Source organism: Drosophila sechellia, chromosome 3R, assembly GCF_004382195.2.
Source record: "Drosophila sechellia strain sech25 chromosome 3R, ASM438219v1, whole genome shotgun sequence".
Classification (NCBI taxonomy): Eukaryota; Metazoa; Arthropoda; class Insecta; order Diptera; family Drosophilidae; genus Drosophila; species Drosophila sechellia.
In genome coordinates this window covers 10,049,861-10,066,207 of record NC_045952.1, presented here as the reverse complement: position 1 = coordinate 10,066,207, position 16,347 = coordinate 10,049,861, and the positions used below count along the sequence as shown (strand labels likewise).

General features: G+C 40.0%; 3 protein-coding genes across 3 annotated transcripts; 1 reads left to right on the top strand and 2 right to left on the bottom strand.

Moving 5' to 3' along the window:
* Positions 1-3,723: 3,723 nt before the first annotated feature.
* LOC6613752 (zinc finger and SCAN domain-containing protein 23) lies at positions 3,724-4,981 on the top strand. The gene is made up of 3 exons (XM_002038185.2): positions 3,724-4,077; positions 4,147-4,762; positions 4,822-4,981. Exons 1-3 carry the CDS (start codon positions 4,002-4,004, stop codon positions 4,979-4,981), a joined length of 852 nt encoding a protein of 283 aa, XP_002038221.1. The 5' UTR covers positions 3,724-4,001.
* Positions 4,982-8,090: 3,109 nt separating this feature from the next.
* On the bottom strand, positions 8,091-8,364 carry LOC6613751. Its single transcript, XM_002038184.2, has one exon. The coding sequence runs from the start codon at positions 8,348-8,350 to the stop codon at positions 8,171-8,173; it is 180 nt and encodes a 59-aa protein (XP_002038220.1). The 5' UTR covers positions 8,351-8,364; the 3' UTR covers positions 8,091-8,170.
* Positions 8,365-8,460: 96 nt separating this feature from the next.
* Positions 8,461-8,772, bottom strand: LOC6613750 (hemotin). The gene has a single exon (XM_032721566.1). The coding sequence runs from the start codon at positions 8,752-8,754 to the stop codon at positions 8,488-8,490; it is 267 nt and encodes an 88-aa protein (XP_032577457.1). The 5' UTR covers positions 8,755-8,772; the 3' UTR covers positions 8,461-8,487.
* Positions 8,773-16,347: the final 7,575 nt, after the last annotated feature.

Sequence of the window (16,347 nt, the reverse complement as noted above, 5' to 3'; positions counted from 1 at the left end):
AATATTTGTATGGCACTCTTAAAAATATTCCCTATATCTTAAAGTTTTACAGCATAAAAAAAAACCAGAGATATTTAAAAATAAAATAAAAAGCTCAAACGCTGATGCAATTTTGAGGCTCATCAGTGGCAATTTGGGAGCCGTTAGGCTGCCAACAGCTCCCCCAGTTTCCCCACCTTTCCAAATGGACTCCAATCCTGTTGGCCACATTTCATTCTTTTTGCATTGTTATGCTGGCCACGTAGACCGTGCTGGCCAAATGCTGTGCAAACTTTTGGACAAATTAACAAATTTCCCCAAACTCACGGATATAAAGTCCTATTTGCCTATGTCGCAGTTTGTTTATGCTATGGCCTTAGGTGTTCTAGGGAATAGAATAAAATGAGAAGGATGAACAGGATGGAAAGGATGGGCATGGAAGCTGTTGAGGTGTGGCTGATGGGGCTGCGGCAATGGTCAGGCCGCAAATGCTGCAAACAATTGTGTTTTTCTTTAGTAAATAAGTGGACAAGTAGAACGGGATTTGACACTTTTTCTGGCTACACACACACACGCACACACTTTGCGGCATGCAAATTTAATTGGCAAACGCCTGAGGGCGATTGTCGCAGCTCGAAATACGAGTATTTGATTAAATTATGAATTTTTATTTGCTTGGGATTTGTTGCATATGTGATGTGATGACAGAAACATTTTTAGTAAATTCACCACAGTATTTATTTATGACAGATTTTCTCAAGGAAAAACTCGAGGCAAATGCAAAATGCAATTGGCCAAATAGCAACGAAATGCCAGCAAAGAGGCAAAACAAAAATAATTACATTTTATATTGGGGAAAACAGTGAAGTGTGAAGCTCGCTCCATATCCTTACACAAAGGCGGCCAAATCCTGGCGTGACTCGTTTTCGGCATTTCCGGCTGCAGATTTCTGCAGATTGACAGCCAGCCATGTCGCTTCATTTGTATGTTGATGACAAAATTTGCAATGCAATCTAAGGCATCGGCCTTCTGGGAGCCCACCAATAAAAGTAGCTTACGTGCCTTGGATTAAAGGTAAAGAAGCAATTCTCAACCTGATGACTTCGACGTGGCTGCGACTCGAACGGCTAACCAGTGTTGCAAAGGCAATAAATATGACGGAGACCAAAGTGTCTCCGAAGGACTTTAAATAAATTTAGATAGCTTTTATCCGAGTTTTTTTTCTACCTCATATAAACATAGGTTTTGATGCATAATTAAATGATATATGGTACTTCAAGTAAGCTTAATTCTAGTTCATATACTAGAAGATACTTTCCAAAGTTCAAAAACACATGCGTACATTCGTAGAAAACTTCATCAAACTATGAGAAGCATACTAAGTGAATTAAGTACAACTTAATTAGGTAACAAGGTTAGTCCAACTTCTCATTTGTGGCTCATTGTTGGCACTTCTCGCTGTGCCAGGGAAAGCCCATAAAAAAGTGTTGGCTAGTCTAAAAAAAAAAACAAGATAAATCTCATATGTAGTACGTGCATATTTAATTCCACGCCCAGCTTCGACTAGTGACAAGTGCAGGGGTATTACTAGCTTTAGTGGCCGCCCAAGAGTACGCAATAAAATGCTGTGCAACTGCCACAAGAGTTCGGCAGACAAACGCAATTTCGATGCTTGTGTACTTGAAATAGATTTTTAATAGTCCGACTGACATACACAAATAAACAGAGAGGCGGGGAACCCAGCTCCTTTCCTTTCAATGGCACTGGAGTCCTGCATCATGGCAGCCTTTTGTTTGGCAGTCGAAAGCATTTATGCGATTTTGTCGTTGGAGCAAAACACGATGATACTCATGATGCCCCCCCTCTCAACACACACACATTTGCCACAGCAAATATAAGTTTATGAAAAATGTCATTTGTTTGGTCCACAGATATGAACTATTTATGGACACAGAGAAATGAACAGCAAATTTGCTGTTGTCGAAACGAATTAATGTTTAACTGGAAACAATTTTCCTTTGACTATTGTCTTCCTTTTTCTCGTTGAAAACGAATGCAGTGCGTTTCATTGAAATTCATGCTGTATAACATGATCTATATAATGGAAATGCAAGATATAAATCCAATTTATTAGATTGATGTATTATAAATAAATATCATAGATAAATATATCTAAGGAGTTCAGCTTACAGTACTTAGTAACTTGAGCCTCATTGATTTATTATATTTATTTTCGATTTTAAAGCTCAATACACAACTTTCGGCAATCGAACTCATTTGCTGTGAAACGCACTGTCGTCGAGATTGATGCACTCCGAAATGACGAAGTAATTTGCTGGCCCAATATTTTGTGGTCCTTTTCGGCCATTTAACAGCCGAACAACGAGCTGGCGGTAATAAAGTGCCAAATAAATGCAATAAAGCTGTTGGTACAACTCGTTGTCGAGATCGCAATTGGATGAGGAATGGTGAATAGTATGAACTATTTGGGGAGTAGGGGTGATGCCATAAATGTTTTCTCTTCCGGCTTTTATTACAAAACACACTCAAAACGGACAAATAAAAAATGCAAATAAATAAGCGCAGCGAACTGTCGAACAATTGAAAAGTTCCCCACAATAGTGAGCTGGGACTTAAGTGCTTACTGAAGGAGCTGCTGCAACGGAATAGTCCTTCAAGCAGTCCAAGGATGTGGGTGGTGGGCTGGGTGGCCTCGGTTGCTCTTGGCACAACAGGATTACAGGGAAATTGCAAAACGTCTTTGCATGTCTTAAACAAACCCACACACACACACACAGGAATGAGAACAGCCAAGCCAACTAATTTTATTGCTCAACACATTCGTGCCTTGTTTATTGCCCAGCTTCTAGCCCCATCTCTTTCCAGCCCTCTTTTCCCTCTCTTTCTTTGAGAGCAATCCCGGATTCGTGTGCAAAAATTTTAACAGGAAGATTGCTTAAGTGCTACGTCTTGAATTTCCCAACGAAGGCATTCACCGAATGGCCAGCCAGCTCCTTTAAAGCTGCCTGTTTACTTCACTTTCGGCGGTCAACGCCACTGGTTTCGCCTTTCTCCGACAATTTAAATCAATCCACACTTAGAGTTCAAAATTTAACATATTTTCAGGCAGTATATATATTTAAGTTAAAAAAAAGACATTCAATTCCAAAGGAAACTCATATAAATACCATTAAAAAATAATGTAGTTCAGCGTTGTAGGAAAATCATGTTCGTAAATCATAATCGTAATTTTTTTCGATTTGCAAAATCTTTCGATTACTATCGGAATGTTAACTGTTTTCCAGACAATAGAGCGGCCACCTTTTTTAACAGCTTTAATTCCGATATTTGCAATTACTTTTTTACACCACTTTGACCATTTAAGTAATTAAAATAAATATAATTATTTACAAGCAACACTTTTGGCTCTCCTTAAAGTAAATTAACGAATTCTTTTATATTTTATAAGCATTTATACCTGCCAGTTTCGTCACCAACAGTATTGCAGTCTTCCCGATAACTTTTATCGACGTACGTATGACTCCATGCCAAATCAAAACTTTTTGTTGCCGACGGCATAATTTTCTTTGTCAAATTTCAGTCAGAAATAAATTTTTTATAAAATAACTTTGTGGCAGAATTATCTTGTGGTGATGTGGAATAAACACCAATAGACCACTGAGTAAACTAATTTGTTCCCTTTGTAAATAAGATCTGATTGGATGTAAAAAAAAGGCATTTACTTTTCAAAAGTGACAAACCGAAGCATTACCGATTATTCCGCTGAGAAAATATAATTAATCTTAGGAGTAAATATCCTCGAAGGACTTATTCAAGTTATACATGCTTATCCATCGAGAATGGTGCAATTTTTTCGAGTGCATTGTTACTTCCCCGGCAAAATGTAATTTCCAATCGAGTGAGCAACGTCAATCAGTGCTTACAAAGCTCACTGACTTTTCGGGGCCTGAAAAATTCGGAAAATTTGACAGCAGCTCGGTGGTAAGGTGAATTTAGCAATCATGCCAAGAATATTTCGCAGTTTCTTGTCCGATCGCTATAATGGCAAGCAGGAACGATTCTACGACCGATATGAAGGTAAGGCATTCGCAACTTTCGACCATCTGGTACAAATACTTTTCGTACTAATACATTTCGAACTTACAGGTTTTTGTCAAGTTATTCCCAACTTGCCACCTATGCCCAGACCAAAAATCAACCACCACAGCAGGTTATGCACTAAATCGGAGCCCAAAACCAACGTAAAGTTCACCTATTGTTTTGGCCAAAGTGAACCGAGCAGCGATTGGCGACAGGGCGACAATATACCCATTATGGTCCGGAGGGAAATGGAGGAGCGACTGGGCATCCAACTGATGAGTGTTCTACCAATCGCGGACAGCTCTCTGCTCAGTCATACCATCTGGGAGCTGAAAATGGCAGGCGAAAGTTTTGATTCGATACCGAAAACCAGAAACGGCATCAAGGTTGGCATCATTACGGTCTCGGCTAAGTCCAAGCTAAATCGCACGAAACTCAAGCGGAAAGGAAAAATTTTGGATAATGAGACAGTGTCACCAAACACTATGGAACTCCCGCCAATCCAGCAAAGAAAACTGCTGGAAAAGAGGCGTTTAAAGCGGGTGGACGGGCAGTTCGAGTGCAGTGATTGCGACAAGAAGTTCGATCATTCCTGGATGCTGACGGCCCACATAAGGACGCACACTGGTGAAAAGCCGTTTGTGTGTCCTGATGGGAGTTGCCGCAAAGCCTTTTCGGATCGGTAAGTTTATATATGTACCAGTTGGTATCATTTTAATTACTATGACTTTGGGATTTCAGGTCCAATCTGCGCTCCCATCAGCGCACCATGGGCCACCACGAGTGGCAGCATCAATGTGGACAGTGTGGCAAGTACTTCAACCAGTTTTCCTATTTAAACCGACACTCGTTGGACGCTTGTCGCAAGTATCTGATGTCCGTGATGCACAAGAGGTTCTAGCTTCAATATTCATTTTACTTAAGTATTAATAATAATAACCTTAATAAAACATTAATTTTCACCGAACCTCAAGCATTGCTGTTAGTGAGAATGGTGCCATCGCACACTGCCACTTTTGGATGGCGGCACCCTACTTACCATTTCAAAGCAAGGCACCTCAGCCTCAAGGCGGCATTTGGCCCAGAACGTATTGGCCAAGTTTCAACTATCGGCGGCCAGACCAAAGGCACACACACGATGCAATTGCGTTCAATGCAACTAAATTGGCTCATTAGCAAACAAAGTGTGGCAAGTTGTGGTGCAGGAGGGTGGTGGTTTCCAGGACGAAAAGCGTTTCTTTGGCCAGCCAAAACATTTTCCCGAGCAGTGTCTCCTTCGCCTTGTCGACTGGCCACAATACTCAAAAGTTCCAAGTGCGAAAATGGTTCGTTCGGCGGCTAAATCAAACAATGCCAATAAAAGTGCACTGAGAATAAAGTGTTGTATAATTACTTAATAAGCATAGCCTAATTATATATTTACATGGATGGAATTGCATTTCAAATGGCCTTAATACACTTAATACTTCATTGAAATTAAAAAATTTACATGTGCATCGATGCTAGTACCTTTAGTTCCGGGGCACATGCCCACTTCTTCTGGGCCATTAATGATCAGGAGGGTGGGGCCGGATTGGTGGGGTCGTTATCTCTTTAAGGATACGACTTCGATTGCGGTTAACCCGGGCCGCAGTGTAAACCCCACATTTGGCGGCAGCAGCTGCACGGCCAAGTGCCACGGTCGCAATGCAAACAGTTCGATGCAATTCGAAGGAAGGACGACGGCTAATGCCTTAATTTATGGTCGCCAGATAAACAGGAGATGATTTAAGGTCCCCTCCCCCCTGCACACATGCATATTTCTCAATGTAAAACATGTGTCCACCAAAACGCAATTACTTAAACGTAGCGCGAACAATGGAAAAATGGTGCCGAATGTGTAGTTTTATTTAAATATTTGATGAGCCCGCGCGTCACCCAATAAAATTGTAAAACACGAGCATTTTATTGAGCAAGAGTCTACCAAATTTTCTTGGTACTCGTATTTTTTTGTCGCCATTTCTCCGGCTAAGTTGGCTAAAATAGAAGGGGTGGGCGGGTAGCTCAACTAAGTGAATTTTTACGCCACCATGAACGCAAGTCGCGTGCTGCTGTTCAAGAAAGCTAGAAGTACTAAAAAGTATTTAAAGGACTTTTAAAATACCCCTTAATATTTTTTACAATGATATATAAATAATAAAAAATAATAAAATAAATATGAACTTGTCAGAGTTGATGACTATTTATCAATTAAAATTAATAACCAATTTTCAGTTACTATTTTGCTTGATAAATTAAAACCAATTTCTAAGATTTAAACTTTGCTTAAATCAATTATTTAAACACTTCAATAATTGTTTATTTAATGTTAGTATTCTCTTGTTTTAGAAGAAGTTCAATTGCATTTCAAACAGAGGGTATCAGGATAAGCAGAAGCTGCTGAACACAAGGCATCCTTTGCCGAACGAACGTATTTTTAAACTAATTTTCCAACTGGGAGCATTTCGATGGCATTTAACGTGCCAGCCATCAAGGAGATGGCAGGACACTGCTGCAGGATACGAAGGAGCAGCCGAAGCTGGTCAGTTGAGCCGTAAATTATTTTAGCGTTTCAATTTGGCCAGAAAGGGAGACGGCAGTGGCAGAAGAAGCAGCAGTCATTGGCTGAATGGGTCCCATAATAAAGAATATATATGCGCGACGATCTATCTAACTATTGCTTAAAAGTTACCCAAAATGATGAGCGAATAAAGTTGACTAATTCAATTCGATTTGCATTTGGCTGGGGAAACTAGCGCTAAATAACTTGCTGGAAACTCTGCTGCTAAAACGTTAGGAAAACTTAACAAATTTCCAAGATAATAAGAAATTAGGAACTAAAATGAAAAGATACAGCAATTTATCTCCAGCGCAGATAATTTAAAATTCTATAAATGTATTAAGAGGTATTTAAAAAAATATAAAACACACTTTAAAAGGGTTGCACAACTGGCATTTTAGATAATTTTTATTCCTTTATATGTTTGTATTGAAGAAAATCCAAAAATAATATTTTTAAGAGCATTGTCAATGTAAGAATTTTTTTTTCAAAGTAAGCTACAACCAAAAATTTTCAGAATAAACAAACAGAAAAAACTTGCAGACTGTGGAAAATATGCGATATTTATCTTCATTTGTTTAATACACATCAAAAAATATGTATTAATAATTCATTAGTCATATATTAATATGTGTGTAAAATAGAAAAACGTTTTCGCTTTTTAATAATTTAATAATTTCTAACTGAAGTACCTTTATTTTCTTTGTTTTAAAGCTCACTTTACAATTTGGCAACTTAATTCGCTTAATTTAATTTTTCTTATTACCTGTGACGACTTCGTTGCCGGGATGTGAATAAAAATGTCATTTATTAGAGCATCTCGTCCTGCAACCGAGGACCATCAAAACCGCCGTGCAGCTCTAAATTTTGCAGGTCGTGAAAGGAAACGTCAGCGAAGATGCATAGCCAAGTTTTTGGCTAAATTTATGGCCCGTCGTAAGCAACCAACAACTCCCAAAATACACCCATCCAAACACACACACACACACCCACAGACATCACGTTTGCACCTTAAGTTGTACTTAAAGGTACTTCGTTCCTGCTACTCATCAAACATTTTATTACACAACAGGCAACTCTTTTTATGGATGCGATCCGAACGGAGACATATAAAAACACTGGTATTCAGATACAGAATGAATCATTCATAACCGATTGTAAACAAGGCGACAACATGCCAGAGACTAGTGTTCCTTTTACATTCATTTCGTTTTCAATACACGTTTTGTTTACTTTCCTTTATCTCATTTCAGGAAGAGAATTAATATTATACATATTAATATTTGTGATAATCAAATGTCATTAAAGATTTTTTTAACACTTGGCAGAAATAACATTAACTGATTTTTCTTAAATTAATAATTAAAAACGGTTTGTTTCATTTTTTAAAATCACTACATTTTATTTATTAATTATTAATTAATTTCTAACTCATTATTATTATTACAATGGTTTTAGTAAACGTTTCTCGCAGTGCAGTGATTCACATGAACTTAACTCCCAATCGCTTTGTCAATAGACTTGCAGTCGTTCCACAGAGATATCGTCTAGCAGAGTAGGCGTGGCTTCACGCCCCTGCGATCTGCGACACTCGCGGACATTCAGATACCAATAGTAGAAGTACATGAATACCATCAGTATGAAGACCGGACCACAGATGAAGTACGACAAGTGAATTTGACTGTCAGTCATCGTGATGCTCTCAAAAAAATAAATTAGATCAAATCCTCACTTTCACTTTCTTAAAGATTTAAGATTAAAGCATCGCAGAAGTGCTTATCAGTTTATTGATTTATCTCCGAAGGTATGCTTTTTAAATAGACTTTGTTTTAATAGATGTCAACGCTATTCCGGCTGTGCGTTAGCCTCGTGCTGGCCACCATGGAGCAACCGGGCGTGATGGACATGCGACTCAGTGGCAGTGGCAACTGGGCCTTCTGTTCCTCGATGCGAGCTCTTCGACGATCGCGGATGCACTGATAGCAGTGATAGCAATAGCAACACAACGTAAGTGCAATCATTGCAACGAAGGGAATCAGCAGGAAGAGATTGATTTCCGAGTGAAATATAATTTCGAAAACTTTAAAATAATCCATGTTGCAAGCGACGCTCGATGTGCGGATGGGGAAATATAACTAAATAGCGAGGAACCCTTAAATGTTTGTCATTTGCGTTCAAATGGCGATTTATTTTCTCCGAATACACACAGAGAAATTAATGAGAAAAATTGAGCTAATAATTATAAAATTCTGAATTTCTTGTTAAATATTTTTATAGTTTCTCTAATAATTGTCTTTGAAATAAATACTAAAATATTAAGACAGGTCATTATATAAATTTTCGCAATGATTTGATTTAAAAAGTAAACTTTTTCTCTGCAGAATTTACTCTCCCTTAAAATTGAAGATAAAACGCTATTAATACTCGCAGCGACTTGAGTTCTTATCCGAGTTTTTTTGTATTTACGAGTGATTTTAGCAGCTTGAAATATTAAATTAATTGAGAATTACAGAAATATATTTTATTGACTGACCAGCTTTCCACTTCAAGTTTAATTTTATTTATTATTATTAAGCACTTTAACTTTTTTGTGCACTTTATGTAGTATGCCTGTTTGTGATCCACATGCTCGAGTTGGTGGATAAGCCAGAGCTTGAATGAATCATGCAAGGGCGCCAAGGTCCCATCTCATTGTTGTTATCTTCGTCTCCCTCCGCGGATGACGATCCCCACTGGGGATTCTCCAGAATATGGGGACCATTGCAAATAGAACCGCTAGCTAGACAAACATTTGGAACTCCAGGGGAACGCGACGGCGGCGTCCAGACGCAACTCAATTCAAAGTTTGAAATTGTGCGTTGCTGTGTGCTGCTGACATTTGATGCTTTATGATGGAGTAAGAACCAAAAACAAGCAGCACAAAAATGAAAATGGATATATGCCAAATCGCAGCAACACGTCGACATCTGCCGCATTCCAAACTCCCACAGACTGATGAGCAAAGTTTGCTTTTAATTTAAAATTTCGCCGCAGAAAAGTAGAGCCAGTTTTTTGGGTTTTTCTACCCACTAAAGATGCTGGGAAAGAAAAAAGATATTGTGGACTTTAAGCAAATAAACAAAATGTGTGGTATTTGCACTTAATTAAATTCATTAAGGAACTTCCAAAGGGAGCCTTAAAATATTTTAAAGGTGCCACAAAAACATTTCCCACACCACGATCCGAATAGGAATACTTTCAAAACAGGAAAATAAGTTGCAGTTCAGTTCAATCCTTTTGTATTGCTTAAAATTCTTTCGGTGAAATAAAATTGTTTTTTGCCAACTATGTTCGAGGTTCGAAAATAATCGAGGCAGTTGGGGAATAAGTTTGCCAGCGCAACAAACACAGTGACCAAAAAACCAAAAAAAAAACTCTCAACGCACACGGAATGGATATTTCTCATTCAATTTCGCAGGTGTTTGACTCCATGTCGAAGGTGGCTCCAAATCGAAGGAGTGGGAAAGCCTTTGTCGATTTGAGGCGAACGTGGTTTGGTTTGTTTCGTTTCATTTCGATTCGATTCGGTTGGCATTTAAGCGGATTTTCAAACGCATCCGAAATGTGCAAATGGACCAGATACTTCGATAGATACTTTGATCCACAAGGGCTTAGATGAAGATGGTGTTGTAATATAGTCATATTGACTAAATTTCAAATTGAATTGATTATAAAGACAGCTGAATGCAATACTATGAAAGTCATTCAACAAATACTATATTTCAAGTTAAGTAAAACTAGTTTACTAGTCAGCAAAAGCGCATATTTAGTTTTTCTTAAAAGTTTATAATAAAGTGCTGTAAGCTGTGCTTTTCATATTAAAGCCTTGTAATTTCAGGCCCGCATTTAGCATTACAAGTGATATTTGTTTGCTTTTTGTTGCCCATTTGGTCCCCAAAAACCCCCCACATTTTCCACCACAAATCCACTTTTATCGCATGCGAACGTGTTGCATACTTTGCGGCAGATGCAGCTGCTGTTGTTTGCCTTTTGCTTTCAGCATTTTATGATTCGCGCGATAATGATGGTTGCCCACAGACACATTACACCCAACCACGCCCGTTTCCGCCCAGCCACCCACCTATTTACACCTTTCACGTGTAATTAGATGCGCAAGTTAAGTTCGGGCGTGTGAAATTAATTAAAAACTTTCGCTGCTCAAAGTTGCGAGCGAGAAGAAAGTAACTATAAACTTGAACCCTCCACTCGCATGCTGAAAAGTTTGGGAATCCCCAACAAATTGCCGCAAGACAATGTCGGGGCCACAAAGTCAAGTGCAAAAGTGGCAAGTACATAAGTTCAACCGTTGCAAGATGCCGATTGTAACTTACAGCATAAATCAGAGATAGTTCAGCCCAACTGCCCCCGCCATTTGTCCATTTCTCCGTCTGCCGATTGTCTATCATCGAAGGCCATCAGCAGACAAGAGTCGAGTTCGGTTGCAACATCCCACTTACCAGGATTTTTGCCGGTCGAGTTGTTTCTACCCTTTTGCAAAGGTTGCCACACAATGTTGGCTAAGGGCTAACTTAATATTATTACAATAAATCGCAATCGTTTTGAAGTGTTGTAAAAGGTAAAACAATCATTTACCTTGAACTAAATACAAATTCTGTCCTTTTTTTAAAGTTAAAGAAGTGTATTATTTCCTTTGTTTTCTTGTAATGATTTGTAAAAAGGGTATTTGCTATTTCATAAGTTACTTAGCTATCTGGATGAAGTCGTTTTTTTTTGACCAGGATCCCTTTGGCATTTCGCTGTTTTTGCTGGTTATTGTTGGCGCTGTTCGTTTTGCTCGCTGTGCTGTTGTGGCCCAACATGCTGCATATTTATGGCATGCCGCAAACGTTTATCTAAACTACATAAAGCAATAAAAGTTAAAAGTCAAATAACTGTAGTATGGTTCCTTGAAGTTGGCCTTGTTGCTCCTTCGGTTGTTACTGCTTTTGTTATTGTTCCAGGGTGTTGTGGCGGCAACTGCTGAAAACAGATGCCATCGACTGAGTGAGCAGAAGCAAACAGCCCATTCCCAAGGATACTCGTATCCTTGTGGCCGGATCCGCCCTTTGGGAAGCTCGAACGGAAGCTGCCGACAAGCGACGGTGATGAGTCTCGTTATGGTTTCGGTTTCGTTGGCAGTCGCTTCAGGAAGTGTGGGATCTAAATTATCTAGAGGATGATAGTTTGGAAGATAGAGAGCTAGCATAATACCCTTTGCTAATCAATCATTAATCAGGCATCAATATGATTACCTCACATATAGGCTAGTTATAATAGCAAAGAGGTACTATATAATAATTATAATGAACTAACGCTTTAAAAGTTTATTAATGCCTTCTTGCCACTTGATTGAGATTAAGATATAAACTCTACACCTGCAGTGAATTCCTATAGTCGATCTGGAACTGGTGTTAATAACACAAGGTTTTATGTATCTGTTTACACTTACAAGCTGTCTGGATAACTCGACTGGGAAAATGGAAAATGAATGTTGGGGGGAAAAGCGTGTGTCAGGATGGAGGTCGAACAATTCTCGAACGTCATGCACGTGCTCTTGTCCTTTTGGTCCGCCTGTCCTCCGATACCTCTGATACCCATGTAGCTAGCTGCTGCTCCTATTCCAGCCATATCCTTTTAATCCTTTTCCCAATGCATCGCATTGCCTTGCATCGAGTTTGATTTCACACGCGAGCACAAAAACAATAATATTATGCCACAAACACTCGATGCCAACGAACATGGCCCATGTAATCACACTTGAGCTCCTCGCCCAGCCACACCAACACACACACACACACCTAACGTGGAAAACGCGGTTCCACCCACACACTCACACAGATGTTGGGAAACTGGCTCACACCCACACGACTGCAGCGAGATTGCGAAACTTCATTATATGCCCGTTGGCAGACAGGAGCAAGTGCAGCACAGCCTGCACTGCGCGAAAATCTATTAGATTAATAATTAAGATTAATAATTAAGCAATGTAAGATAATTTATATTAATATTATAGTTAGTTTGCTTGAGTTGATTGTTAGAGGTATAGTAACTCGCTATAGTAACTCCCGATTTCTCCCAGTGCTCATCCTGGACTAACTGATGCACCCCACCTCCGGATCACCTAGAATCGGCCAGTTCTTTTCCATTTCTATTTCAGTTGCCGTTTCTGTTTGGCTTTGTTCTCGACGCCCTGCATTGTTGTTGCCGCCGCCTTTCGCCTTTTGGCCCGGGCCGAATGGCATTGAGCTTGAAAATGTGTTTATTTGCCGGCATATACACACAGCCGCACATTCGGGCAGCAAGTGCCTGCCATAAAATCGCTGAATCCATCCACGACGACGCAAACAAGCTGCCATATATCGGTGGCGATGGCGATGGCTTGGGTGCAATCTTGCCCCACCGCGTAGGTACTACTTGAGCACCCCACCCACCGACACCGATTGGCATCGTCATTTGGTATCGGCATCATCATTCCCGTCTCGGGGCAATTGTTGTGCATGTTTTTGTTATCTGCCGGCTGGTTGGCTGTAAGGAATGCTAATGCCACTGCCACTGCCCCTGCCACCACAGATTCCGAAGCCAAAGAGACTGCCATAAGTGCACCTCAGGTGTTGGCCAACTCCAAATCCTTTTCGGCTCCGCTGGCTCTGCTCAGCTTACACACAAAGAAAAATTATTTTCCAATTAGGGCGGAGTGAGTGGTAAGGTGAAAGTAAATCCCCAGTTAATTAACTTAAGATGCTGTAAATAAAAAATAAAGTGACTGCAATGATTACGCATAAAAGTATGATATGAAAAATGTGGCATATCTATTGGATTTCAAGCATCTTAAGTTTGGTTTGTCAAGAAATTTGATGTTTTAATCAAATTTAAATCACTTGAATAGTTGGTAATTTATTTGCGTGTACGCCGATGACATTTGTCGGGTTATTTCTTAACTTGCTCTGGCTTGAAATTAAATTCCTTGGGAGGATCGGATGCAAGGGGTCAAGGCGTTGGTGCGAGGACGTGTGCGGCTGCCAAATGAGGCGAGTTCAAGTGGCACATGGCAGGACCATAGAATTTAAAAGCTCTCTGCTGTGCGAGTCACGCTCTCATTTGCGGCACTGGCCAATATATCAAAGCACTCAAACTGATTGCATTTAGTAGGGTCCAGTAGGATCCCAAATCCCTATCAGTGTTGCCAAGTGTTGTACTTTCAAGTTAATGTTTATTATATATTAAATACCGCAAATAATTAATATGTGTTATTGATTACATGTTCTTTAGCATTTAAATTGTTTGTAACATGCATTTATTTATCATTACTAAGTTAATTTCATATTTATTTACTTTAACATTTCAAGATACGTTTAAATTCAGTGGCTTGATTCTGCTCTTGTTAACTTCAGTGGCACAACACCAGTTGCAGATGCACCACTGCATCATCGGTTGCATTATGAGACCCACGCGTTGCAACGTCACGTTTCTCATAACGAATGCCCGCTGCAATCCACTTGCCCCTTGGTCGCCTTGTTTGCTGGTCAAATCCATCACTCGGCTGGCTGCCCCACACGCTCCCTCGGTTTTAATTGTCGCACAACAATGATCCCTCCGCCTTAATTGGTGTTTCCCTGTCGGCCGGATGGCACTTGGTGGGGAGTCATGAGCCAGGAGCCAGAAGTGTGTGCCAAACACATGCCACTTGCCACTTGCCACTCGGCACTGAAGGACTCGTCTTGTGGCAATTATGTGGATGAGCTGCTACTACATTCCGGGCCATTGGCTGGGGTCCATACTTTAAGGTCCTAGAAATAAAGAGGGACTCTCCCTGATGTGCGGCAAATGAAGGTAATTAATGCCAGACTATTTGAATCAAGGCCTATAAAAGTTAAAAAGAAGAATAAATGCAGCTTTTCCATTTATTGTATATTTAAATTATTCTTTTATATTATAAGTGCCCCGTTTGCTGCTGCTTTAATTCGTATTTTCACAGGGTTACTTCCCATCCCAATCACTCATCCCCTCATTATTGTAATTCCCTGTTATGATGGATTATGTCGCACACGGATTTGCCATAACTTTGGGGATGAAATGCACTGCACCCAGCAGCTGACAATTAATTATATGCATCGCTGTGTTGAATTATCCCACGGCGGCCCACTAAACCCAATGCGAAATTGCCACCCGGCTAACCCATACCCCTTGAAATACTTTCCACATTTGTTGCGTGCGCACGTAACTCAAATGCCAAACACCTGCAGTTAACACGTTCGCAGTGCTTACAGAGCGGGCAAACAGATCCGTTGTCCTCCTATCCTCCTGTCCCCGTGTCCTCCTGTCCCCCGTGTCCGCCGTACGCCAGTATACACTTCCGTATCCCCAGTCGTATCCCCAGTCGTATCCATAGTCGTAGTTCGTGCCCCTGCAGAAACGGACAAAGCAGCGTTAAAACTGCACTTAAGTCAAACTTGCCAGACAAGTGGCGTGTGGCAAGTAGAAGTGGTTGGGGATGAAGTCCTCCGATTTTAGGGAAACTGGGGGATTGGTTTGACTACTGGGGCTGTGGTTAAACAGAATAGGGAAGGCAATCCAAAGAATAGGCACTGCCACAAAAAATCTTAAGCCAAGCATACCTTATAATACATATTATCAAATTATAATAGTTACATATGTATATACTTATTGTAGTCATCTAATGATTTACTTATATTAAGATAAGCTTGTAGATTATGTATTTGTTTATGAACTCAAAGTACCATTATATGGGTGTTAGTTTAGTTTAGCATATATATTTTAATATTATTAACCATGTAGTTAGCAATTTATATTAGTTACTTAAATTTCTGCTGGTGTAATCACAGGCTGACGTGGCCGTTTTACGAGCGCCCTTCGGTTGTAAAATTTCATTACGAACTAAACGGTTTTCATGGCTCAAAAGCAGTGGTCATTGGACCAAAGCCCACACTTCCAGCACTCCTCGGTTGAAATTATCCCAGCAGTCTCGGCCGGACTTTCTTTCTTATGCTAATTCGTGGCGCTCGGACACTTAGTTGATTGGTTTTTGTCAGAGACGTTGGCGCAAAGCGTTGACTGATTGGATTTTGGTCATTTGTCGAAGACCCAAAACACCCTGTCCCCAGATAGACGGTGATTATGATTACCGGAAAATTCCTCAAATTTCCCAGAATCTCCAAACTCTCAACTTTAAGTTTGCCAGCGCTCCCACGTTGTAAGCCATTATTTATTATGTAATAATCTGGAGCACATAGGTCTTGGTTCGGAGGCTGTTCGGCTGTCAAGGGCGTGCACCGGCCCCTGTGACCTTGACCCAGACCCACTCCCAGCTTACATAAGTAGGAGGCGGTGGGTGGGGATGTAACATTGCCCTAACATTCTGCTGGGCATTTACAGCGCTCAAGCTTGCCGTTTTTAAACGCTTTTCGCTTTGAGCGGGTACGGTGACTCAGCAAGGCTTGCTAGTTAGGATTAATTATTTGTTGGTAAGTATTACAATAAAGTAAAGAAAAAATAAAACATTTGTTTAGAACATTGTCCACTTTAATCACCAATTTTTAAAATTATTCAAAATATGTAAATTAATAATAATATTAACATCCCATCAAAACTAAAATTTCTAGTCATGTTTTTTACTTCACTCAAATCGTAAA